Source organism: Cyprinodon tularosa, unplaced genomic scaffold, assembly GCF_016077235.1.
Source record: "Cyprinodon tularosa strain WSP-4 unplaced genomic scaffold, ASM1607723v1 ctg1410, whole genome shotgun sequence".
Lineage (NCBI taxonomy): Eukaryota > Metazoa > Chordata > Actinopteri > Cyprinodontiformes > Cyprinodontidae > Cyprinodon > Cyprinodon tularosa.
Genome location: NW_024038233.1, coordinates 1 through 27,500, shown reverse-complemented (window position 1 = coordinate 27,500; position 27,500 = coordinate 1). Strand labels below are relative to the sequence as shown.

The window sequence follows — 27,500 nt, the reverse complement described above, 5'->3', positions numbered from 1 at the left end:
TAGTCTGAGAGAGAGAAAAAGGAGGCAGCTCTGGCTACCAGCAGAACATGGCGAGCAGATCAACCAACCAGAGTCTAGTTAAACCGTCTCTACGATCCGTTCACCGTTAGACTTTCCAAACAGCCGTCTGAGCTCTGGACCAGCTCAGCTTTAGATGCTTCCAGGCGGCGTCTGAAAGCCACACTTGAAATAATGCTGAGTGGGAAAAGCAGCCTTTGTTTGGACAGCTGGCAGCTCCCAGAGCTCCATGGCCTGCAGAGCTCCATGGAGGGCGGCCATGTCTGACCCCACTTAGCTCCTTCACTGCTGATCCACAGCTCACCATGATAATGGGCATCCATGGTGTGGATCTTTGTTTGCTGCCTCCTCCTCTCTGTCCCTCCTTCCATCAATGCTCTCTCTGGTTCTTCTAGAACCTTCCTTGGGAGACGATGATGAACGGTTTCTACCTTTTAGCAAAGAGGTTATTTGGGATCTTTTAGCTAAAATGATCGTCTTTGTGTCGTTCATTCAGGCTTCAGCTTTGCTTCTGCTTCAGTCTGTCACTAATGAACGCTTGCTGTCTTATTGAAGGACTGATCTCCACTGGACTAGAACAGCTACCTGCTGGAGGTTTCTTCCTGTTCAAAGGGAGTTTTTCCTCTCCACTGTCGCTACAAGCATGCTTAGTGTGAGGGATTGCTGAAGAGTCAATGAGTCGATGCAATCAGCTGGTTTTCCTTAGATAGAAAACTTTGAATCAATCTGACTGGATGATCTGGTTGAACTGAAAGTGACCTGAGATGACATGAATTGGAGCTATAGAAATAAACTGAATAGAATTGAATAGATATTTGTATTATAGTGTCCTTGGAGGTGAGCAGGAAGGCAGGGCTTTACAGACCTCAGGACCTGAGATGAAGTGGAGATTGGTCAGCTTTGCACTGTGCCGCTGAAGCTATGAGGTTTTCTCTGAGTCTCTGCTAACTGAGTCATCAGTCCGTCTTCAAAGTCTCGCCGTCCCAGATGGTGTTCGGCGCTGCCCTGATTCTAATGTGCAACAGAAAGGAGTGAGGCTGGGGGCTGCCCGCCGTAGGACAGCCAACTGATGAAAATGTGCTGGATTCTCTGACCTCCCACAGAGGAATGCATGAGCCGTAATGTTTTTGGACAAGATGGCAGCCCTTTCAGAGGGCGAGAGGAAACCCAGGGGAAGCCAATGAGGAGCCGACCTCAGAGACGGGGTCATTAGCCTCATACAAGCGTATGAATGGAAGCCACTCACGCTTTGGACACGCAACACGCTTCAGGCTTTCAGACATACAAGGACAAACAGATGTCCGCGTATCACAGCCAACATGCTTCTATTTGCAGCAGAGAAGAAAAAACGGCTTTCCATCCCGTTTGAATGGAAATAAGCAGTAAGCACCCAGCATAGAGCTAAAACAGGCAGACTGTGAAGGGGCCTGCCTTCATTTCTACTAATGAAGGTCTACATTTACCCCTCTGGACCCTTTGCTCAGCCTCCCCGCTTGGTTGAGAGTTTTCTTCAATATTTTCCTTTTAGAGAATCTTATTTTCTAGCTGAACTAGATCTACGTGGTTTCCGCATGTCTGAGGGGGCAGCAGACGAGGACAGTCATTACACATGCTACTGTTCAACATTCAATAAGTCCAGACGCCTTCACATTTAAGCCTGTCTGTGGTTTGAATGAGAAAAAAGGAAAAGCCGGGTTGGTGGTCGTCATGGAAACCGTCCTGGCATGCCAGCAGTTTACCTGTCACCAGGTGTTGGTTCCATGCTAGCATGTTAGTCGATCCGTCTGTGTAGCATTACACCAGCAGGCAGACCGTTAGCCTTAATGAGAGGAAGGAAGTAGAACTATGTGCTGTTGGACAGGAGCAGAGCTAGACTGGAACGGTTGGGGGGCCACGGCCCCCGGGGGTCCCACAAAGTCTCATTTTTTTCCACCTGGAAATCTAAAGTTCATATTTTGAACCAAAAGAGGAGTTTTATGTTTGTAATTGTTCTTCTCTGTTTCTCATCTTCCTCATCCTCTGGTTATTAAGGCTGGTAAAAACCTAAAGGTGTGCATTACTGCCCCCGTCTGGTGGGGAGATGGCTTCACAGCTGTCATAGTTTATAGCCTGCTATAAAAGCTCTGCTCTCTAAGTTCAATGTCTCTGTTAAGCTGAACTTTTGTTGATGTTGTTGAAGTTTATCCTTATAAATCGTCTGCTGATGTTCCTGACATCTTCCCATGTTCTGTAAAGATTATTATCCAGGCCATTTATTTCCCAACTCTATATTTCTATTACAGCAGAATCCTGATTCCAATGTCTTACAGTTGTTAAGGAACAACAGAGGGAGAAACTTCTGAATTTAAGCAGTTTGTCTTTTTCTTCATGATTGAGAATCTGAAAACTTTAAGTAAAACTGCGACATCCTGTGTTTCATCTGAGGACCCGGTCTACCTGGACTGGGTCCTCGGAGGACTTGGTCTACCCGGACTGGATCCACCAAGGACCCGGTCTACCTGGACTGGGTCCTCCAAGGACCCGGTCTACCTGGACAGGGTCCTCGGAGGACTTGGTCTACCCGGACTGGATCGTTCCTCAGACCTCATCCTGAACATCAACCGATAACAAAATCAAAGTGTTCTCAGATGCAGCTGCATCGATCGTCCAGGACTTCATTGGACTTCCTGTAAATTCCTTTCTATTGTTCATGCCTGTAATGTGTAGCTGCAGTGCTGCCCTCAGCAACTTTTCATATCTCAGACAGAACTATAGTGGAGGAAGATCAATATCCACCTCCTCCTGGTCTGGATGCTCAATGTGCAATCAGCCCATTTCTCTTCTGCTCCCAATGAAATGATAGAAGTTTGTAAAGGAGAAGAACGGTTATAGATTCCAGCAGAGCTCTGAATGGACAGACTTTAGAAAGTATCCGTCTGTCTGTCAGGATAACTTGATAAGTTTTGGACAGATCTTAACAAAACGTTGAGCAAAGATGCTCCTCAATCCAGGGATCAATCCATTGAAAGTTGGTGACGTTCCGGTTCCCCATCATGATCCAGGGAAGTTTCAACTGAGGGTCCAGATGTGTCTGGAGATGAGCTACATGGTGGAGTCTCTGCCACCCTCATCCAGTCTCTGCCTCCCTCATCCAGTCTCTGCCTCCCTCATCCAGTCTCTGCCTCCCTCATCCTCCCTCCCTCATCCAGTCTCTGCCTCCCTCATCCTGCCTGCCTCATCCAGTCTCTGCCTCCCTCATCCAGTCTCTGCCTCCCTCATCCAGTCTCTGCCTCCCTCATCCTCCCTCCCTCATCCAGTCTCTGCCTCCCTCATCCTGCCTCCCTCATCCAGTCTCTGCCTCCCTCATCCAGTCTCTGCCTCCCTCATCCAGTCTCTGCCTCCCTCATCCTCCCTCCCTCATCCAGTCTCTGCCTCCCTCATCCTGCCTGCCTCATCCAGTCTCTGCCTCCCTCATCCAGTCTCTGCCTCCCTCGTCCAGTCTCTGCCTCCCTCATCCTCCCTCCCTCATCCCGTCTCTGCCTCCCTCATCCAGTCTCTCCCTCCCTCATCCTGCCTTCCCCATCCAGTCTCTGCCTCCCTCATCCAGTCTCTGCCTCCCTCGTCCAGTCTCCGCCTCCCTCATCCTCCCTCCCTCGTCCAGTCTCCGCCTCCCTCATCCTCCCTCCCTCATCCAGTCTCTGCCTCCCTCATCCAATCTCTGCCTCCCTCATCCTCCCTCCCTCATCCAGTCTCTGCCTCCCTCATCCAGTCTCTGCCTCCCTCATCCTCCCTCCCTCATCCAGTCTCTGCCTCCCTCGTCCAGTCTCTGCCTCCCTCATCCAGTCTCTGCCTCCCTCATCCAGTCTCTGCCTCCCTCATCCAGTCTCTGCCTCCCTCATCCTCCCTCCCTCATCCAGTCTCTGCCTCCCTCATCCAGTCTCTGCCTCCCTCGTCCAGTCTCCGCCTTCCTCATCCTGCCTCAGTCATCCAGTCTCTGCCTCCCTCATCCTCCCTCCCTCATCCAGTCTCTGCCTCCCTCATCCAGTCTCTGCCTCCCTCGTCCAGTCTCCGCCTTCCTCATCCTGCCTCAGTCATCCAGTCTCTGCCTCACACATCCAGTCTCTGCCTCCCTCATCCTCCCTCCCTCATCCAGTCTCTGCCTCCCTCATCCAGTCTCTGCCTCCCTCGTCCAGTCTCTGCCTCCCTCGTCCAGTCTCTGCCTCCCTCATCCTCCCTCCCTCATCCAGTCTCTGCCTCCCTCATCCAGTCTCTGCCTCCCTCGTCCAGTCTCTGCCTCCCTCATCCCGTCTCTGCCTCCCTCATCCAGTCTCTCCCTCCCTCATCCTGCCTTCCCCATCCAGTCTCTGCCTCCCTCATCCAGTCTCTCCCTCCCTCATCCTGTCTTCCCCATCCAGTCTCTGCCTCCCTCATCCAGTCTCTGCCTCCCTCATCCTCCCTCCCTCATCCAGTCTCTGCCTCCCTCATCCTCCCTCCCTCATCCAGTCTTTGCCTCCCTCATCCTCTCTCCCTCATCCAGTCTCTGCCTTCCCCATCTAGTCTCTGCCTCCCTCATCCTCCCTCCCTCATCCAGTCTCTGCCTCCCTCATCCTCCCTCCCTCATCCAGTCTCTGCCTCCCTCATCCAGTCTCTCCCTCCCTCATCCTCCCTCCCTCATCCTGCCTTCCTCATCCAGTCTCTGCCTCCCTCATCCTCCCTCCCTCATCCAGTCTCTGCCTCCCTCATCCAGTCTCTCCCTTCCTCATCCTGCCTTCCTCATCATGCCTCCCTTATCCAGTCTCTGCCTCCCTCATCCAGTCTCTGCCTCCCTGATCCTCCCTCCCTCATCCAGTCTCTGCCTCCCTCATCCAGTCTCTGCCTCCCTCATCCTCCCTCCCTCATCCAGTCTCTGCCTCCCTCATCCAGTCTCTGCCTCCCTCATCCAGTCTCTGCCTCCCTCATCCAGTCTCTGCCTCCCTCATCCTCCCTCCCTCATCCAGTCTCTTCGTCCCTCATGCAGTCTCTGCCTCCCTCATCCAGTCTCTGCCTCCCTCATCCTCCCTCCCTCATCCAGTGTCTGCCTCCCTCATCCTCCCTCCCTCATCCAGTCTCTGCCTCCCTCATCCTCCCTCCCTCATCCAGTCTCTGCGTCCCTCATGCAGTCTCTGCCTCCCTCATCCAGTCTCTGCCTCCCTCATCCAGTCTCTGCCTCCCTCATCCTCCCTCCTTCATCCAGTGTCTGCCTCCCTCATCCTCCCTCCCTCATCCAGTGTCTGCCTCCCTCATCCTCCCTCCCTCATCCAGTCTCTGCCTCCCTCATCCTCCCTCCCTCATTCAGTCTCTGCCTCCCTCATCCAGTCTCTGCCTCCCTCATCCTCCCTCCCTCATCCAGTCTCTGCCTCCCTCATCCAGTCTCTGCCTCCCTCATCCTCCCTCCCTCATCCAGTCTCTGCCTCCCTCATGCAGTCTCTGCCTCCCTCATCCAGTCTCTGCCTCCCTCATCCAGTCTCTGCCTCCCTCATCCAGTCTCTGCCTCCCTCATCCTCCCTCCCTCATCCAGTCTCTGCCTCCCTCATCCAGTCTCTCCCTCCCTAGTCCAGTCTCCGCCTTCCTCATCCTGCCTCAGTCATCCAGTCTCTGCCTCCCTCATCAAGTCTCTGCCTCCCTCATCCTCCCTCCCTCATCCAGTCTCTGCCTCCCTCATCCAGTCTCTGCCTCCCTCGTCCAGTCTCTCCCTCCCTCATCCTCCCTCCCTCATCCAGTCTCTGCCTCCCTCATCCAGTCTCTCCCTCCCTCATCCTCCCTCCCTCATCCCGTCTCTGCCTCCCTCATCCAGTCTCTGCCTCCCTCATCCAGTCTCTGCCTCCCTCATCCAGTCTCTGCCTCCCTCATCCAGTCTCTGCCTCCCTCATCCTCCCTCCCTCATCCCGTCTCTGCCTCCCTCATCCAGTCTCTCCCTCCCTCATCCTGCCTTCCCCATCCAGTCTCTGCCTCCCTCATCCAGTCTCTGCCTCCCTCGTCCAGTCTCCGCCTCCCTCATCCTCCCTCCCTCGTCCAGTCTCCGCCTCCCTCATCCTCCCTCCCTCATCCAGTCTCTGCCTCCCTCATCCAGTCTCTGCCTCCCTCATCCTCCCTCCCTCATCCAGTCTCTGCCTCCCTCATCCTCCCTCCCTCATCCAGTCTCTGCCTCCCTCATCCAGTCTCTGCCTCCCTCATCCTCCCTCCCTCATCCAGTCTCTGCCTCCCTCATGCAGTCTCTGCCTCCCTCATCCAGTCTCTGCCTCCCTCATCCAGTCTCTGCCTCCCTCATCCAGTCTCTGCCTCCCTCGTCCAGTCTCCGCCTTCCTCATCCTGCCTCAGTCATCCAGTCTCTGCCTCCCTCATCCAGTCTCTGCCTCCCTCATCCTCCCTCCCTCATCCAGTCTCTGCCTCCCTCATCCAGTCTCTGCCTCCCTCGTCCAGTCTCTGCCTCCCTCGTCCAGTCTCTGCCTCCCTCATCCTCCCTCATCCAGTCTCTGCCTCCCTCATCCAGTCTCTGCCTCCCTCGTCCAGTCTCTGCCTCCCTCATCCAGTCTCTGCCTCCCTCGTCCAGTCTCCGCCTTCCTCATCCTGCCTCAGTCATCCAGTCTCTGCCTCCCTCATCCAGTCTCTGCCTCCCTCATCCTCCCTCCCTCATCCAGTCTCTGCCTCCCTCATCCAGTCTCTGCCTCCCTCGTCCAGTCTCTGCCTCCCTCGTCCAGTCTCTGCCTCCCTCATCCTCCCTCATCCAGTCTCTGCCTCCCTCGTCCAGTCTCTGCCTCCCTCATCCCGTCTCTGCCTCCCTCATCCAGTCTCTCCCTCCCTCATCCTGCCTTCCCCATCCAGTCTCTGCCTCCCTCATCCAGTCTCTCCCTCCCTCATCCTGCCTTCCCCATCCAGTCTCTGCCTCCCTCATCCAGTCTCTGCCTCCCTCATCCTCCCTCCCTCATCCAGTCTCTGCCTCCCTCATCCTCCCTCCCTCATCCAGTCTTTGCCTCCCTCATCCTCTCTCCCTCATCCAGTCTCTGCCTTCCCCATCTAGTCTCTGCCTCCCTCATCCTCCCTCCCTCATCCAGTCTCTGCCTCCCTCATCCTCCCTCCCTCATCCAGTCTCTGCCTCCCTCATCCAGTCTCTCCCTCCCTCATCCTCCCTCCCTCATCCTGCCTTCCTCATCCAGTCTCTGCCTCCCTCATCCTCCCTCCCTCATCCAGTCTCTGCCTCCCTCATCCAGTCTCTGCCTCCCTCATCCAGTCTCTCCCTTCCTCATCCTGCCTTCCTCATCCTGCCTCCCTTATCCAGTTTCTGCCTCCCTCATCCAGTCTCTGCCTCCCTCATCCTCCCTCCCTCATCCAGTCTCTGCCTCCCTCATCCAGTCTCTGCCTCCCTCATCCTCCCTCCCTCATCCAGTCTCTGCCTCCCTCATCCAGTCTCTCCCTCCCTCATCCTGCCTCCCTCATCCTGCCTCCCTCATCCTGCCTCCCTCATCCTGCCTTCCTCATCCATTCTCTGCCTCCCTCATCCTCCCTCCCTCATCCAGTCTCTGCCTCCCTCATCAAGTCTCTCCCTTCCTCATCCTGCCTCCCTCATCCTGCCTCCCTCATCCTGCCTTCCTCATCCAGTCTCTGCCTCCCTCATCCAGTCTCTGCCTCCCTCATCCTCCCTCCCTCATCCAGTCTCTGCCTCCCTCATCCAGTCTCTCTCTCCCTCATCCTGCCTCCCTCATCCTGCCTCCCTCATCCTGCCTCCCTCATCCAGTCTCTGCCTCCCTCATCCTCCCGCCCTCATCCAGTCTCTGCCTCCCTCATCCAGTCTCTCCCTCCCTCATCCTGCCTCCCTCATCCTGCCTCCCTCATGCTGCCTCCCTCATCCAGTCTCTGCCTCCCTCATCCTCCCTCCCTCATCCAGTCTCTGCCTCCCTCATCCAGTCTCTGCCTCCCTCATCCAGTCTCTCCCTCCCTCCTCCTGCCTCCCTCATCCAGTCTCTGCCTCCCTCATCCAGTCTCTGCCTCCCTCATCCAGTCTCTCCCTCCCTCATCCTGCCTTCCTCATCCAGTCTCTGCCTCCCTCATCCTCCCTCCCTCATCCAGTCTCTGCCTCCCTCATCCAGTCTCTCCCTCCCTCATCCTGCCTCCCTCATCCTGCCTCCCTCATCCTGCCTCCCTCATCCAGTCTCTGCCTCCCTCATCCTCCCTCCCTCATCCAGTCTCTGCCTCCCTCATCCAGTCTCTGCCTCCCTCATCCAGTCTCTCCCTCCCTCCTCCTGCCTCCCTCATCCAGTCTCTCCCTTCCTCATCCTGCCTTCCTCATCCAGTCTCTGCCTCCCTCATCCTGCCTCCCTCATCCAGTCTCTGCCTCCCTCATCCTGCCTCGCTCATCCTGCCTCCCTCATCCTGCCTCCCTCATCCAGTCTCTCCCTTCCTCATCCTGCCTCCCTCATCTGGCATTCTGTATCTAGAAGCCAGGCTGGGTTTTTGTCATGGTGACCTATAAAACTGGGGATGCTGCTAATAGAAGGAGAACGTGTGCATGCTATTAGAGCTGTTTAACATTCAGCTGTGGGACTGGAGTTATTCAATATTTAGGGTTTGAACCCACCAAGTGGGGCACGCTGCCTCATTATTCAGTTTGTTTGTTGTTGACTTACCCAGAGAATCTGTTTGCTCTGCAGATGAACACTTTTTCTGTCCCTACAGACGGATCCTAGCGTCCTAAACAAAGACCATTCCCCCTGAAGGCATTGCTGATAGCTTCTGCTGAATGCCTGCTTTCTGATTTATCTCAGACCTGCCATATGGTGGAGATCTCAGTGAAGGTGCACTGTGGTGATGACTGAGTCGGTCAGCAGGGGGTCCTGGCTGAGACAGTGTGTTCGGACTGCTGCGTGTCTCTTAGGACGGACACAGAGCGTCTGCTCATCAATCTCTAAGCCAACCGAAGGCAGACGGATTTATTTTTCCTAAAAAGACGAGTAGGAGGGAAATGCTGCTAATGTCATCATCCTTCCAGACGTTGTTTCAGCTGCAGAAAATGGATCCAAATGGAAACCAGATCAACCGTTTTATCTCTGCAGATTCTTTCCACAGTAGTTTACGTCTGTTGTCTTTGGCTTTAGTGTGAATAAATATTTATGTGTGACTGATGTTCCAGATGCTGATGCAGGGAACCGTTCTGTCAGACTAGGAAAGGACTTCCTGTTCTTTCAATGAGCGAATCTTAGATCTGATCAAACATTTCGTTGTAGAAATGATGAAGCAACTTGATGCAGAAAGCAATGAAATATCAATGAATGCAGTTCTATCAGATCCTTCAACAGAAACCTTTAACTGCTGCAGTTTCCTGATGCAGGATTAACTCTCTGAAGGACGGATATATTATTCATCTCCAGTAGATATATATTTGATTTGAGGCAGCATCCATCTTCAGTCCTTCCCCTGAAGTGAGCTTTAATATTCTAATTCCTTTTTCATATGGCTTGTTGTTAATTCACCTAAAAACATAACTCACTTCAGCTGAGTTTTCGTTCACCTTGTTCAGATAAACCTTCCTCTTCTGCTGCATTAACTGCAGTTAACTAACCAGCTGCAGAGACTTTAATAGTCTTTCTATTTTAACATGTATTCTCTGATCGAAGGGGATTCTAGAAATAAATCCAATCATTTTCTGGATTGTCTTTAGTATCGTCATCAGGGTTTAATGGTGGAGCAGCGGTGGACTCTTTAATCAATGGGACTGTGGTGACTCTGCTGCTAAAACTCTGATCTGTTCTTAAATCCAGCGTAGATGGAGGAACAGACGGTTCTCTGAGGGTTTTTGTTAAAAGCTGAAAATTGTTTTGTGGATGAGAACCTCTTCATGTTGATTAAAGGTGAAAGTTATAGTAACTAACTCCTAATTGCTTAATTGCTGCATTGTCTGTCAGGAAAGCTGTTTGGGTTTGGATGGAACTGAATGGATAATCGGGGTCCTGTTTGGTTTAATCCACTTTAAAAGCATAAAATCGATTTCTCCTGCTGACAGATCCCATTCCTTTAAACTGAAGCGTTCCCAGCCCTCCGCTGTGTGGGCTATGAAGCTGTGTTTGCCCAGAACTCAGTCACAACAGGGTTATTTAGATCGGTGGCAGCAGATTCATGCGTGCCAGCAGGTTTTCTCTGCTAAACTCCTCCTCAGAACCAACAGGGAGGTGCACTACAGGCTTTGTGGCTGTTTACTAAGCTAACTATGAAACCAAACTGAGTGGAGGAATAAAAAGCAATAGTCAGACTGTATCAAGTCTATGTGTTCGGTGCCAGCAGCCAGCAGCATTAGCATCCTGCCAGGACCACAGGGTGCCGACCAAGGAAGTCCAAACAGACGGATCAGCTCCATGTTTCTCAGGGTCACAATCACATTCTCACACTGGGATTGTTCTTCCTCACATTGCAGAGCTGCTGACGGCAGCCAGGAGCAGAAAATATCGCATCTAAATATCCTCTTCTGACAAAGTTCCTTTCTTCATCTATTTCTGAGCAGTGCTGCTTTCTGCCAGAGACGGAGACTCTTGGGCAAAGCATGCTTTGGTCCTCTGCTTTTGGACTGCTGTCCATGTGGAGGGCAGCCAGCCTTCAGGAGTGAAAAAGCTATTCGTCCTCCCAGAACTAAAACCCTAGCAGCAACTCAAAGCAATTTTCTGGCTGTTGAGAGAATTAATCCTGGGTTTGAACTGTGACTGGGTTGGTGTCTGTGTTGGTAACGAGGTCTAGGATAGACTGAAGGGTGGAGGGTCCAGGGTGTAAAGACTGACTGCATCAGCCTGCATCGCCTTGAAGAAGAACTCCTAAATCCTCAATCTGTTCATAAGACACACTTCAACCACCGACTGGAACCTTATTTATTGGGATTTTATAGGAGAGGCCTAAATATGGCTGATTATGACCTGAAGCACCAATGAGACGCTGATGTTTCATCCAAGGACTGGATGAGGGAGGAAACATTCAGCTCACTTTACCGACCTGAGTGGGATTTCATCTTTATATAAATCTTCAGTGAAGTCCATAGAGTTGGAGAAAATCAATTCTATTCAGTTTATTTCTATAGTTCCAATTCACATCATATCATCTTAGGTCACTTTATAGATCCAGATCATCCAGTCAGATTGATTCAAAGTTTTCTATCTAAGGAAAAGCAGCTGATTGCATCGACTCATTGACTCTTCAGCAATCCCTCACACTAAGCATGCTTGTAGCGACAGTGGAGAGGAAAAACTCCCTTTGAACAGGAAGAAACCTCCAGCAGAACCAGGCTCCCTCCTTTGCACCTGAAGTCTGAACTGTTATGGCTATAGAGAAGTGCTGTTGCATTGTGGGTAACGATGAGGCAAGTTTAAAATCCCCTCCCGCTCTGTGATTGGTCCGGTCACTTTTAGACACCGAACTCTGAGCCTTCAGACGGACTTGCTGTGTAAATATGGCTGAGCTCCTAGAACCGAGCCCTGAGGGACTCCACGGGTCAGAAATGCACAATCTGAGGAGAACATGTCTGTCCTCACAGAGAACCAACGCAGATCCAGAAATGTTTGGTAGAACATTGAGACCGATGAACAGGATTGTGTGAAGAAGCAGCGCTGGGATCCTGCAGCAGAAAACACTGAGAACCTTTTCACATCCACAGCCAATAAACAACTGTGTAAAGATCATCGTTACATTTCACTGAAGCATCTCTTTAGGAAGGAACACAGAAGAACGATCAGCGAGAAGCAAGTTTACCGTTCAATCCATCATCTGAACATGCTGCAGAACATCTGCCCTCCTAAAGACACACAGGTTTCTGCTCTAACGGGAAAGATGGAGGAAATAATGTGTCAGAAAACCCGCCAAGAGGTCGATAGCAGCTCCACAGAAACCTGCACTTATGAAGGAGTGTCTTCTTTCCTGTGAATTTAAGCAGAGAGGGAGTTTTACGGGGGGCTGAGGCTGTGAGGTCCCTCTAAGCTGCATTAATCAAACGTGAGACCAGGATGATTCCTGCAGGTTTATATATGAAGCAAATCTGACAGCATGACATCATCAACGCTGAGGAAAAAGCTTATCTACCATTTTCCACCTTAGCTTGGATTGAAAAACACACAGAAAAGCTTCTGAATGCTGAGCAGGACGTCTGTTAGAGCCGCAGAGGTAGCCGGCATTTAGCTGGAGGTAGAAATAATCATTCAGCTTCTCAGCGGGGCGGTGGGGGGGTCTGACACATTAGTAGTTCTGTTCATATTCGATTTTCAGTTCCCAGTAACTGAATGGAAACAAGCTTAATCCCACCTAGCTAAGATGAACATTTCTCAAAAGGCCGAGCAACTTAAATATATTTAGTATTTTATTACTTTATTAATTATTCTGTATTATATTAGTTTATTAACCTTATCCAACCCAATCCTTTTGTTCAAGGTGACCTTCATAAAGGAAAATGATCAAAGGATCCATCATCTGGTTCAGGAATGTCCACCACTGTGGTTCTGACGTTCTCAGACCACAGCCAGTAATCCCACACATTCCAGTTAATCTCCCAGTTTGGGCTGAGTATGAAGAGCAGACGAGGCTCCTCAGATTGCCTCTTTCTGGCCAGATGACCTGTTAGAATGTGGTCAGAAGCTCAGATCACTGCTAAACAACCTGCTGCTCTCTGTCCTGGAACACACTGAGCATGTTCCCAGTGCTCCCAGTGGCCTGCATGTCTCTTCCAGTGGGAGCAGTGGGGTTGAACGTGTCAGAGGCAGCATGTATTCAGACTGACTCCGTTCTGTGTTTGCTCCTCCATCCTTCAGAGATCCATCCTTATGGCTGATGGAGGAGGGAGCAGCGCTCTCTGACCCGCTGGGAATTATTGCTTCGACTAAAACAGCTTTATTTCTATCAAAATGCAAAATGATAAAGTCTGCATTATATTTGGTAACAGATGGAGGTTAATTGAGTTTTCAGTAGTTATGTGCAGGTTTTTCAGTGTCTTCCTTCAGACCTGGTTAGTGGATAGAAAGGAAGCTAACGATTGGGGTTGGAAAATGGCCCTGACCTCAGAACAGTGGAGGGTTTCGGGACAGAAAGCCGCATGTTTGCTGGAGCGCTAACCAGTTAACTGGTGTTTCTATCTGGTCATCGCTGGTCAGGAGTCTGCTGGTTACAAAACAGAGGAGAAGATTCTCATAGAAGGTTTATGTCAGATAATCCTTCTATGTCTAACCTGAATGGCTGAAATGCATTAATAGAAACTGATAACAGGAAGTATTGGTCGCCATGACGACTCCAAGTGTTTCTCTAACAGACAGTAATAAAAAGTAATCTCCTTGATGAAAATAATCCACAACCCTCAATGTCTCCATTCTTTTCATATTGTGTTTCTACAGATCTGGTGACAAGGCACAACCATCACATTGACAACTGTTTACACTTAGCTGCTGCCTTCTCTGTGGTTGTAGTCGTCATGGAAACCAAAGGTTTCCTCTTCAGCTGCATAACTGCAGTGGTGCTCCTCCAGCTCTCCAGCGCTGGCCTTGTCAAGAAGGTCATCCGCCACCGGAGGGAGACCCTGGTGCCTAAAAAAACCCAGGAGAACTTGACTCTTCCCCATCCTGAGCAGCCTGTGGTCTTCAACCACGTCTACAACATCAACGTCCCCTCCACCTCCTTGTGCTCTGTGGACCTCGACTCACCAGGCAGCACCGGGATGAAACACAAGAGCGGCGCTCTGGACATGCAGAGCACTGAGCACATGGAGCACACGGTCGATGGCGACAACCAGATCGTTTTCACTCACCGTATCAATATCCCCAAACAAGCATGTGGCTGCGACAACCAGCTGCCAGACCTCAAAGACATCCTGAACAGACTGGAGATGCTGGAGTCGGAGCTGTCTAGTCTGAGGGAGCAGTGCAGCAGTGGAGCCGGCTGCTGTGCAGCTCAGGTTACAGGTGAGTCTGCAGCTGTCTGCATTCATATAGAGCAGCTGAAGTATTTGCATTCAGAGAGTTCAGAACTATAGTTGATTCTCCTTGCATGGTTTAGATTATTGACTGTTTAAGATCGTGCTGCCATGCCCAGCAGACCAATCAAAGCTACGTGTTCTCTCTTAAAGGGATCTTAAACATCCCTCAAACAGTAAATTACTGTTCCACATTAAGATGACCCAGCCAATCACCCCCCACCTTCAACAGTAACTCTGCCCACTGTGGGCCAACAAACAGCTAACCCCCCCACATCAAAGAATGGTCACATGTGGCATTACCTGCAGAGCAACGCAGGCAACTGTTGAGCTGCTACCTTCTGCCAGTGATGGAGGTGGATGGGTGCTAGAATTATCCTAAAGGGTGGGGGCGTAATGTCCTGAAAGTGTCTTATTCTCTGTCAGCAGAATGACATCCTTTGAAGTCATATGCTTCACCGTTTACCGTGGTCGGTGTGATTGCAGGAAAGTTGGACATCCCATATTTGTTGTTCCTCTGGTTGGTAGCAGCAGGTCTAACCAGCTGTTGCCTCCAGGAGGAACCATACCTGATGACCTCTCAGTTTTGTTATGTTTAAGATTATTTTCTGCATAAAGACAAAAGTTTGATCTTTCCAGGAAATCTTTAATTGATCTTCGCTACTTATAGTGATTGGCCAACAGGATGCTCGATGGGATTTCTTAATGAAAGTCCTCTTCTTGCCTGACCTCCATTACAGCTAGCCATGTGAATGTGTCGTCATCCCGCCACCTGAGCTGGAAACTTCTAACCCTCCTTTAAAGATATCAGGGGTCTCCCACCTGCTGCTCCGACTGTTGCTCTCTGTGGCTGGTTATTTGGATTTGATGATCGGCACCATAACCTTTACATTTTAAGACGATCAACTGATCAAAGCTTCATCAAATGATGACTCTTGGGTTATTGTTAAACTCTCCCACTGCCCCATCTGCTGTTTGCTGTTTAATTTCCTCAGTGTTAGTTCAGGGTGTCTTTTCAGGGTTTTATCTGTTTAAAAAATGAAAACCATACATTTGTACCTTAATAATATGAAAATGTTTGTCATTCAATCAAAAAAATCCACAGTTTGTTAAAATGTTAACTGATGTGATGGTAGAGTAATAAATTACGCAAAAGGAAGGAAGACGAAGCTGCAAGTCCAAACAGAAATCCCGTTTTTACAGGTGATCAAGCTTCTCCGATGGGAGCCATCCTGATGTTTATGAGAGCTCTGTGGAATTAGTCAACAGTCAGTTAGCAAAGCAGGATGACTGGCAGGAAGCATCTGTAGACGGCAGATTCTAAAAAACAGGAATCAAAGTCCAAATGTAAAGTATTTAAGGTTTATTTTATAAAACTAGTATTAGTTGAGGTTCTTAATGTTTTTGTGAATCTGTTTATCACAGTTGACCTTATATGTGACATAGTGAGGCTGTCCTCCTGCCAACAACCAGAAACGTCATACATAGAGTGTACAGCTATAATGTTTTATGTCCATCTGTCTTTTAACACCTGCATTCAGATGGTGAGACAGACATTGGCCGCTTCTAGCTACCCTGCTGGCAACATTCCCTCAGTAACAGCATGTTAAATTATGTCATCTATAACCAAAGAAACCTGAGGAAGCAGAAGGGTTTTATATCTAAGCAAGCATTGTGATTTTTCCCAACAGAGAACTGTCCTATTTGTAAAATTCACGTAATTATGAGCTTTAAAATATCTCCCTTTTAATGTGTTGTTTTCTATAGGAGAGGTGTCAACGAAGCCATTTTGTAACGGACGTGGAAACTGGAGCATTGACACGTGCAGCTGCTCCTGTGAACCTGGATGGAAAGGACCCAACTGCTCCGAGTCTGAGTGCCCCAATGATTGCCAGGACCAGGGTCGCTGTGTGGATGGTCGATGCGAATGCTTCGAGGGCTTTGGTGGGGATGACTGCGGGATCGAGCTCTGCCTGCTGGACTGTGGCGATTATGGCCACTGTGTTGAAGGCTCCTGTCTCTGTGAGGAAGGCTTCATCGGCGAGGACTGTTCTCAGACCAACTGCCTTAACAACTGCCTGGGTCGGGGCCGCTGTGTGGAGGACGAGTGCGTCTGTGATGAACCGTGGACAGGTTTTGACTGCTCTGAGCTCATCTGTCCTAACGACTGCTATGACCGCGGACGCTGCATCAACGGCACTTGCCTTTGTGATGAGGGCTTCACTGGAGAGGACTGCGGGGAGCTCAGTTGTCCTGGAAACTGCAACAACCGTGGAATATGCGTGAGTGGCAAATGTGTGTGCCAGGCTGGCTACACTGGAGAGGATTGCTCAAAGCTTACTTGTCCCAAAGACTGCAATGAGAGAGGCCACTGCTCCAATGGGAAGTGCATATGTGATCCTGGCTTTGAAGGTGAAGATTGCTCAGTCCTCTCATGCCCTGACAACTGCAGCAACAGGGGCCAGTGCATCAATGGGGAATGCATTTGTGACATAGGGTACCAAGGAGAAGACTGCAGCAAGCTTTCCTGCCCAAACAACTGCCAAGACCAGGGCCGCTGTGTTGATGGGGAGTGCGTATGTGAAAAGGGCTTTGCAGGTGAAGACTGCAGTATCAAGACATGTCCCAAAGACTGCCTTGGAAGAGGAGAGTGTATCGATGGAAAGTGTGTCTGTTTTGTGGGCTTCACTGGAAAAGACTGCAGCGAGCTAACCTGCCCCAATGACTGCCTGAACCGTGGTCAATGTGTGGACGGTCAGTGTGTTTGCCATCAAGGTTTTACTGGTGAAGACTGCAGCGAGAAGACTTGCCCTAAGAACTGCCATGACAGAGGTCAATGTGTGGACGGTCAGTGTGTTTGCCATCAAGGTTTTACTGGTGAAGACTGCAGCGAGAAGACTTGCCCTAAGAACTGCCATGATAGAGGTCAATGTGTTGATGGTCAGTGTGTTTGCCATCAAGGTTTTACTGGTGAAGACTGCAGCGAGAAGACTTGCCCTAAGAACTGCCATGACAGAGGTCGTTGTGTCGACGGTATCTGTTTATGTTATGAAGGTTTTACTGGGCTGGACTGCTCTGTCCTCACCTGTCCAGGAGACTGCTATAACCAGGGTCGCTGTGAAAACGGAGTATGTTTCTGTGATGAGGGCTTCATTGGAGAGGACTGCTCTGAGGGTAAGGCACACCATGTAGACATAGGTTTCTGTAGAACATCTGAATGGGTTCTTCTAACAGTACGTTATCCAACATGTAGGTCTTAAAACCTCCAATATTAAAGTAGTGTTTTTGTTCAGGGTTGTTCAGGTTTGTTCAGACAGAAGCAGACATAGAAAAAGAAGTAAGATACAAAAGACAACTGTCAACCAGCTCCACAGGCGGCCCCGTCCAGGAAACACAAAGCCAGGCAGACGAGCTCCGAGCCAGCTCCCATGTCAGAGGATGAAGAGAGCACATCCAGTTAGTCACAGTCTGAGAAACAAAATATTAATACACAACTGAAATCGATCAGATAGATACAATTTCAACCAGTCTAGTTCTGATCCTTTAATTTCAACAAAATATTCAAGTCTTTCTAAAAGAATATTATGATCAACTGGATCAAATGCAGCACTGAGATCCAACAGGACGAGCACAGATACAAGTCCATTATCTGAGGCCATGAGAATATCATTAGTGACTTTCACCAGAGCTGTTTCAGTGCTATGATGAGCTCTAAAGCCAGACTGAAACTCTTCAAAAAGTTCATTGTGGTGGAAGTGATCGCAAACTTGTTTGGCAACTACTTTCTCAAGAACTTTAGATCAGAAAGGAAGATTGGATATAGGTCTATAATTGACCAGGTTTCTTAAGCAGAGGTTTAATTCCAGCAACCTTAAAAGCTTTAGGTACATATCCCTGTAACAGAGATAGATTATTCACATCTAAAATGGAGGAGGAGATCAAAGGGAATACCTCCTTAAATAACCTGTTTGGAACTGGATCTAACATACAAGTTGAAGTCTTAGATGAAGACAATAGTTATGCAAACTCTGAAAGTTCAACTGGATCAAAGCAGTCTAAACCCGGTTCAGATTCCATGACTACCTCAGTGATCACGGATAGAGGAGTGCTTATGATCTTATTTTTAATAAGATCAATCTTATTTATAAAGAATCCCATAAAATCATTGCTGCTAAGAGCAGGTGGAATGGACGGTTCAACAGAGCTATGGCTCTTGGTGAGTTTGGCAACTGTATTAAAAAGAAATCTAGGATTATTCTTATTCTCCTCTATTAATGAGGAGAAGTATGCTGCTCTTGCTTTACAAAGGCTCCTCTTATACAGCAGTAAACCATTTTTCCAGACTAGGAAGGACTCCCGCAGACCTGTGGAGCGATATTTTCTCTCCAGTTTCCTAGCATTTTGCTTCAAAGTACGCAGCTCTGCATTAAACCAAGGAGCCAGCTTTCTATTTTTAACGGTTTTCATTTTCAAAGGAGCTGCATTGTCTAAGGCAATACGCAGAGAACTAGCAACCCCATCAACAAAATCATCAACCTGTGAAGGGGAATAAGCTATGCTTTCGCACTCTGCAGCACTGCTCAGCGACACAGAGGAGAGAGAAAGTGAAGCAGATTCTTTAAAATTTATAACTGCACTATCTGATAAAGATCTACTAAAATGGAACCTTCTTTTGGGGGAGGAGAACTCTGTTAAAGTAATCCTGAAGGTTATTAGAAAGTGGTCAGAGAGGACAGGGTTGTGAGGAAATCCTGTTATTTCTTCACATTCTATGCCGTATGTCAGCACAAGATCCAAAGTATGAAGATGAGAATGTGTGGGACTATTCACATTTTGAACAAAGCCAATTATCTATTATCTTAGTTTTAGTAAGGACGCAGGCAGCAGCATCTGAATCAGATGTCTTATCTACTTTGTATAATTCTAGTGAGGACGCAGGCAGCAGCGTCTGGATCAGCTGTCTGATCTACTTTCTATAGTTCTAGTGAGGACGCAGGCAGCAGCGTCTGGATCAGCTGTCTGATCTACTTTCTATAGTTCTAGTGAGGACACAGGCAGCAGCGTCTGGATCAGCTGTCTGATCTACTTTCTATAGTTCTAGTGAGGACGCAGGCAGCAGCGTCTGGATCAGCTGTCTGATCTACTTTCTATAGTTCTAGCCCAGTTCTAATAACTAAGTTCAGACTAAGCTATATAAACAACAGGAGGGTAAAACTGTAGCATTTTCCGTCACAATTTCAGGAAACTTCTAAGAAAGCATCTTATCTCAAACTATTGAGATAATAGATGAGTAATATCAGTCTAAAATAATTGAACCTTTTATATTCTTCCTTATACGTTATATAGATGTAAATAATGGATCAAATCAGTGTCATATTTTGGGGTTTGTCCTGATGATGAGCGGCTCCATCTGTGTGTGGATGGTTTATAATAAGAAAGCTCATTTTATTTAAAGAAAATCCTTGAATATTCTCTATTAATGAATAGAACAGTTTTCAGCTTCTAAAGCTTAGATTAGACTGTTCTGGCTATCTAGTTGACATTCCTCTATATTGGTTCCAAACTGCAGTCTATGTACCAAGATCTTTTTTCTTGCACCGCCGATGCTGCTGCAGCGAGGAGTCGGTCTGCTTGGACTCAGCAGTGGAAACAGGAGGAAAAAATCAGCCTGTGTGAATAAAAGTTGTGGGAAAGCATTCAGCATCTAGAATTGGACGCTGTGGTTTCTGTTTGCAGTGGAGGCTTCCTGTTAAGGCTGGTTTGGACCTTTGACCTGAAATCACATCAGGATTTTTGATCACAGCTTTAGAAACCCTGCTGTACCTTCTATTTGCTGTTATCTAAGGAGAACCTTTACAGCTACTTTTATAGTTCAGTCATAGGAACGCAGCTCACAGATCAGTTTGTTCTTTCACATCGTTAAAGGCAGAACCAAAGAGGCAGGATGTGGTCAGAGTGAAGCTGCGTTAGGATCCAGGAACCTCCTGAACCTGCTGTGATGTCACCATGATCTGCTGATTCAGGATCAGAGTCTCTCCTGCTGCGTTTGCTCTGGGATCCACTGGGTCCTCAGAGTCCATAGTGGTTCTGGCTCTCTGACTATGGTGGCCCAGCTGGATCAGGGGCATCAGTGACTCCCCCCATCTGCGTCTTTCATCAATCATGAGTCAGAATAAACAGGTAGATGATGGAACAAAGGACTCGGGTCTAAACCAGAGCTTAGGCTTTCCTGACACCCAGTTTCCATTTCAGATACAATGTTTAAGTTTTAACTAACGGAGACTTGATATGATCTTCAGATCATTTACCAAATAAATGATTAGGAAGTAAATAAATGGGAATAGTCAAATATCCCGTTTTTGGTTATTGGGCGACAGTGGCGTTGGATGTAGGAGTTTGCCCTGAAATCGAAGGGTTGACGGTTCAAGCCCCGGCTCTGACTTTCAGTGTCGTTGTATCCTTGGGCAAGACCTTTCACCTGATGGGGGTCAGAGGGCCCGGTGGCGCCAGCGTACGGCAGCCCCGCTTCTGTCAGTGAGCCCCAGGGTAGCTGTGGCTACAATGTAGCTCACCACCATCAGTGTGAGTGTGAATGGGTGAATGAATGTAGTGTGAAGCGCTTTGGTCATGTGTCCTGACTGGAATAAAGGCGCTATATAAGTACAGGACATTTAACATTTATTGGAGCTAAAACACTGAATTGAGAAATGAGCATTTGATCTGTTGACTGAAAGTGATCATTGCCATTAGTGTGAAAACACTTCTCACAGTCATCGGTGTTGCCATCTTACATCCAATGTCATAAACACACTTCGCCCTAACTGGATTGAATCCACTTTGGCCCCGCCCCCTTTGGCTTATAACGGCAAACCTTACAGAATAGGGTGAATAAGTCTGCAAAGCTGAATGTTTCCAGTAAAACCAACAGAAAGCATTTTATAAAAATCTTTCCCTGTAATAAAGCTGTCAGCTAAAGACTTCATGAGCGTCTATGAGCAGCTCTGCAGGAAACTATGAAGCAGGTCTGGGTTGGCTACAGCTGAGCAGGAAAGGCTTTGCAGAATCATGGGGGAAATTTGGAAACCAGCTTTGGATGATGAAGGATCAGGGCTGAGGATGAGGAGCAGTCAGTAGCTTTTAGGAAAGACACACGTGCATCAAAGTGAACAAACGTTGCCCAGCAATGAGTCTGGGTTGGACCACAGAATGCATGAGATATTCAGAGTCATTCACAGAAACCAGCTCCTCCTTCTATGAGTTAAAGAACCCAGAAAACACTTTGTCTTCAATAACACCAAAAACCTGCTTCCTGCTCTCCTGGTTCATCATTCCAGCTTTTCATAATTAGGAAAACAAAACTCACCATTAAAGTGAGGATTTCTCATCGTCTTTAAGAGTCAGAATAGGAGCAAAGAAATGAGCAACTTTCCTAAATGTTCCCAAATCAGCAACCAGAGCAAATATTCCAACCTATAGAGCAAACTTTCCAGAGTTTACATCCCTCTGATGCAAACAGACCCTAATGCAGACTGATGATAACACAGCCTGGGTGACCCAGGAGGGTCTGTAGACTCCTCAGGTCAATTGGAAAATGGATGTAGATGTAGAGCTGTTAGACCCTGTTTACATTTAATTCATTTTGAATTTTGCAGACTGACCATGAAAAGCCCCATAGAGACATTTATCCATTACCACCCTAACTTAGAGAAGGAAGGAAACGTCCTGGTTGGCTTTGACTTGACTCACGTCTCTATTACTCTACAAAAAATTAAAATCAATCCACTGGACTTTGTTTCCAAGTTTGAAGACGTTTTGCTTCCCATCCAGGAAGCTTTTTCAATTCAAAATGTCAGAACTAGCGTTGAGTTTGAGGCTTTTCTGCCATTTTGAATTGAAAAAGCTTCCTGGATGGGAAGCCAAACATCTTCAAACTTGGAAACAGTCCAGAGGATTGATTCGAACTTTTTTAGAATGATGATGACAGAGATCCTCTCCAGCATGTCTCCATTACTTCTGTCTGCTCTTTAGATCAGCTTAGACCTGTTTTATTAGATATGTCCTGATTAGTTCTGACTTTGTTCAGGTTTCTCTTTCCAGCAGACCTTAAAGTTTCACCTTCTTTAGCCAGAATAACTTTGAGTGCGATCAGCATTCAGTTAGATTCACCATTAGGAAGACGTTTTCTCCTCCCATCGTGAGGAAGTTCTGGTGTCACAGCAGCACAAATGGAAGAAAGAAGACCAACAAACGTCCATCTTTAAACCGTTTTTAGAGGCAGCTCCTTTTCCCCGTGTCTTCACAGTGTCGCCACCCGAGGACCTGTCTGTGATCGAGGTGACTCCAGAAACAGTTGACCTTTCCTGGGACAACAAGATGAAAGTGACAGAGTACCTAATCACCTACGTGCCCACGGCCCACGGAGGTCTGGAGCTGGAGATGCGGGTGCCTGGAGACATGAAGGAGGCCACGGTTCGAGAGCTTGAGCCCGGTGTGGAGTACCTGATCAATGTCTACGCCGTACTCAGCAACCAGAGGAGCGTCTCTGTCAGCGCACGAGTCGCTACTCGTAAGTGAGCGCTGGACACAGCGGCTGCTAAAATTCATGGCAGAAACGATGTAAAACTGAATTTTTCTTCTTCCCAGATCTTCCAGAGCCGGAGGGTCTGAAGTTTAAGTCTGTGAGAGAAACGTCAGTGGAAGTGCAGTGGGATCCACTGGATATCCCATTTGATGGCTGGAACCTGATCTTCAGGAACACAGTGAGTCGCGTCATGGAGGACATCCTGCATCCGGTCTCTTCCAGCTGAAACCAGATGAAAAACCTTCTTTAACTGGAATATTCCGTTTGGCAGAAAGAGGAGGACGGTGAGATCCTGAACCCCCTCAGCCGCCCAGAGACCAGCTTTGAGCAGTCCGGTCTGGGTCCGGGTCAGGAGTACGAGGTCAAACTGGAGGTGGTGAAGAACAACAAGCGTGGACCTCCTGCTTCTAAGAACATCGTCACGAGTAAGTTCACCCCCCACCCCCCTACAACCACAGAAAAACCATTGTTATTGGAAGCAGACCTGCTCAGTGTGGTAAAGCAGAGGCTCTGATGTCTGATTGGTTCCCGCAGGTTTGCTCCTCATTGTTTAAAGACATTTCTCCACATTCTCTGCTTCCATACCTTAACATGCACTGGCTGTACCCCCCCCTCACCCACTGACCGCTGGGATAGGCTCCACTCCCCCCCGCACCCCCATTATAAGTAGTAAAGATAGCAGATGGGATCTTCCAGTGCAGAGCTACACATCCGACCTCTGACTCTTTTTGACATTTTCTCACTTCAGAAACATCAATGTGTTTCATTGCAAATGTATTATTATAACTCATAGAGTTGCATAAATTAACTTTATTGATTGCAAGGTGGGAAACGACAGCAAAGATCACAAAATAAAAGCAGGAAAATGTTTTTATTTACAGTAAACATTAAAATGTAAACGGCTCTAATCAGGAACGTTAACGTGGGCTGAATCAGAGTTCAGAGACGTTATCAAGCAGCGTGAGGAAAGATGCTGCGTCCCTTCAGCAGCAGAGCTGCAACGACTGTCAGAGGAAAACGTCTTTTATTGTCTCCTAAAGTGCATCCAAAGCTGAAGACATTTCATTGTTGATCAAACCGTCCAACATGTTGTCCACCTGAGCTGAGCGGCTTTGATCAGAGCAGCAGCTAAAACAGCGGTGCTAACTTTGGAGGGAAGTTAGCTTTTATTCTTTCCTTAAGGAAAAGGTTAAGGCATGAAATGAAACAAAAGGAAGCGTAAATCCTCCCTGTTGTTATGGATAATGGGTTTTCCTTACAGCCTCCAGGTGAGCTGGAGCAGAAAGAAAACAGCAGCATAGATGAAGGAGGCCGATATGAGGAATTGTGTTTCTAACTGCTGTTATCACGTTTCCTTCATGTCTGTAATGCAGTGAGCTTTGCTGCCTTCACCCAGAGAAATGGAGGTCATAAAAACCACTGACTGATGGCCTCTAGCTAGAAAAACTATACTCTCTACAACTCTGTGGAAATTGAAAGATTTATATCAAATAATTGTAAACTCAGCCTCTTTGGGTTCAGTTTATATGTTATATCAGTTATCTGCTGGAGAAAAGCCTCCACTTTATTTTGAATGTTAGGAATCGGTGCTGAAAACAGCAGAGAAAGATTATTTCCCAAACGCAGCCTCTCTAAACCTTTGAAAGATCACTATATTAAGACAACATGGCGAACATGGTTTCCACCGATATTAGTTTGGTTATTCATCCTCTAGTCAGCCCTGAGTGATTGGCTCATTTCTGCAGAGCTCAGATTTACGCGCTATGAGGCTGATATGGATTCCAGCTCCTGTTGACAGGAAATCACATTCTACTTATTTATTCAATCAATCCCAGACATTAGGAAATACAGAGCTGGGGATCAATACGGGTGACAGGCGAGTAAAGATCAGACTACAGGTTAGTTCAACATTTTCATCCTTCATCACCAAATATTTCCACAATAAAGAGAACTTAGTTGCAGCAATAGACCGCCGGCTCTCGACTCTATTGCCGGGAAATCAGTGTATTAGATATTTCTGCTCTATCAGAACAGTTTAGACAAACTACTACTCCAGAACTACAGGCCCATATCAAACCTCCCCTTTATCAGTAAGATTATTGAAAAAGCTGTGTTTCAACAGTTAAACACTTTCTTAGATATGACCAGCCGCTTTGACGTGTTCCAGTCAGGTTTCCGTGCTCATCACAGTACAGAGACCGCCCTTATCAAGGTGTTTAATGACATCCGTATAAATACAGACTGCGGAAGAACCACAGTGCTGGTACTATTGGACCTCAGTGCAGCATTCGATACTGTCGATCACTCCATCCTGTTAGAGCGCCTGGAAAACTGGGTCGGCCTCTCTGGTACAGCTCTCAACTGGTTTAAATCCTACTTAAAGGACAGGGACTTTTTTGTGTCAGTAGGCAACTTTACATCAGAGATGACAAAAATCACATGTGGGGTTCCCCAAGGGTCCATTCTGGGTCCCCTCCTATTCAATATCTACATGCTCCCTCTTGCTCAGTTAATAAAAAACAACAGCATCAGCTACCATAACTATGCTGACGACACACAGCTTTACATCACCATGTCACCAGGTGACTATGAACCAATTCAAGCACTGAGGAAATGCTTAGAAGAAATCAATGCCTGGATGGGCCATCATTTTCTTCAACCGAATAAAAACAAAACTGAAGTAATAATCTTTGGACCAATAGAGGAGAGATCTAAAGTTAGCACACAGCTTCAGTGGCTTCAGCTAGTAACCACTGATCAGGCCCGAAGTCTAGGTGTAGTACTGATTCAGACTTGAACCTCCAAAAGCATTTAAAGACAATTACAAGGTGGGCTTTCTATCACCTGAAGAACATTTCCAGGATTAAAGGACTAATGTCTCAGCATGATCTGGAAAAACTAATCCATGCGTTTATTTTTAGTCGAATTGATTACTGCAACGGTGTTTTCACAGGTCTGCCTAAAAAGTGGATCAGACAGCTGCAGCTGATCCAGAACGCTGCTGCCCGTGTCCTCACTAAGACTAAGAAAGTAGAGCACATCACCCCAGTTCTAAAGTCCTTCCACTGGCTCCCTGTATCTCAGAGAATAGACTTTAAAATCCTTCTATTAGTCTATAAATCTCTGAATGGCTTAGCACCTAAATACATCACAGACTTGCTATCAGTGTATCAACCCTCCAGACCACTCAGGTCTTCTGGCTCCAGCCTGCTCTGCAGACCTAGAACCAGAACTAAACATGGAGAAGCAGCATTTAGTTCCTATGCTCCACTTATCTGGAACAAACTTCCAGAAAACTGTAAAAGTGCGGAAAGCCTGAGTTCCTTTAAATCAAGACTAAAAACACATTTGTTTAGGATTGCCTTCCACTGTTCTAGTTAAACAATTCTTTAATCCAACTGTTTTGTTTCTGCATTTTTTATTTTATTTTATTTGTTTTTTATTTTTTTCCTACTTGCTCTGATTCTGTTTTATCTTCCTGTATTTTAATCATGTAAAGCACTTTGCATTGTCTTTGTACTGAATTGTGCTATACAAATAAATTTGCCTTGCCTTGCCTTGCCTTACCAACCGAGTGCTGCATTTTTAGGATTCTTTTAGGTTCTGGGTTCGATTCCCAGCCCCGGGTCTTTCTACATGGAGATCGAGAGTGAATGGTGAATAGTGAGGTTTAGTGAATCTGAATAATGAGGTTTAGAGAATAGTGAGGTTTAGAGAATGAGAATAGTGAGGTCTAGAGAATGCGTATAGTGAGGTTTAGTGAATAGTGAGGTCAAGAGAATGGTGAATAGTAAGGTTTGGAGAATGAGAATATGAGGGTGAATAGTGAGGTCTAGAGAATGGGAATAGTGAGGTCAAGAGAATGGGAATAGTGAGGTTTAGTGAATAGTGAGGTCTAGAGAATGGGAATAGGGGGTTAGAGAATGGTGAATAGTGAGCTCTCCCTGTTTGAACACAGCGCTCTGTGTCTGGGAGAAACAGGTGAATGAAGCAGTGGTGCTCAGAGGGACTCCACCCTCCCAGGAGAGTGCTAACTCTACACCCCAATGACAATCCTGCGGTTCTGCTGCCAGCTACGTCACAGCTCACAGCAGTTATCAGCCTTGTACAGGGGGATCACTTTCGGAGAGTTGTTTGCCTCCGAGGCAGAGGAAAGTTAACCTTCACGGTGCTGGGATTTCATATTTCTGTTATTAGCATAATTCATTCTGCCTATAATATGCTAAACAGAGCATCCACATTGTTTAGCTGCTAATACAGCATTGTAGACGGACTCCTCCACCCCTAAACTTTAGCCTGCACCCCTTCATTCATTAGATTTGCTGTCAAAAGTCTTCAGTTTAATATTCCAAGTGAGAAAAACCAGATAGAGAGAGGACTGAAGGAGCAGTTTCAGCTCAGAGTCCAAAGATCCTGATTAAACTTGATAAGTCTCTGCAGCAGGACCATGGACAGAGCTTCTAATAGAACATCTGGTTTCCTCAGAGCAGACAGCTTGGATTATTAGAGGCCAGGAAGTATGATGAACAACAGAAATGTATGCATGAGGTGTGTGTTGTCATGGTGACAGTGATGTCTTTCTTCCAGTGATCGATGCTCCTAGTCAGGTGGATGTACGGGATGTGACGGACACCACGGCGCTCATCACCTGGTTCCAGCCTGTGGCCCATGTGGATGGCGTCAGCGTCTCCGTCTGGCCCAGCTTTAACCCTGGAGATCGGAATGTAGTGGAGCTACCGTCTGCTGAGAGCCAGTACCACCTGGCCAGGCTCAGCCCCGACACGCAGTACCAGGTGTCCTTGACAGCCAAGAGGGGAGAGCAGAGCAGCGAACCCGTGATTGACTCCTTCCTCACAGGTGAGAGTCCTGGAATCCTTTACAGCTTTTACAGGCTTTGATCCGGTGCCTCAGGCTTTGATCCGGTGCCTCAGGCTTTGATTTGGTGCCTCAGGCTTTGATCTG

At 47.8% G+C, this 27,500-nt stretch overlaps 1 protein-coding gene across 1 annotated transcript in view; it reads left to right on the top strand.

Annotated features, from left to right (window-relative positions):
- Nucleotides 1–27,445, top strand: part of LOC119779019 (tenascin-like) — a 28,992-nt gene extending 1,547 nt beyond the window's left edge. Inside the window, exons 2-7 of the mRNA XM_038278521.1 lie at nt 13,383–13,946; nt 15,725–17,131; nt 22,260–22,523; nt 22,601–22,716; nt 22,810–22,963; nt 27,126–27,445. Of these exons, the coding sequence (XP_038134449.1) occupies nt 13,460–13,946; nt 15,725–17,131; nt 22,260–22,523; nt 22,601–22,716; nt 22,810–22,963; nt 27,126–27,436 (2,739 nt within the window). The 5' untranslated portion in view covers nt 13,383–13,459 and the 3' untranslated portion in view covers nt 27,437–27,445. The remainder of the gene's footprint in view (nt 1–13,382; nt 13,947–15,724; nt 17,132–22,259; nt 22,524–22,600; nt 22,717–22,809; nt 22,964–27,125) is intronic.
- The last annotated feature ends 55 nt before the right edge of the window (nt 27,446–27,500 follow it).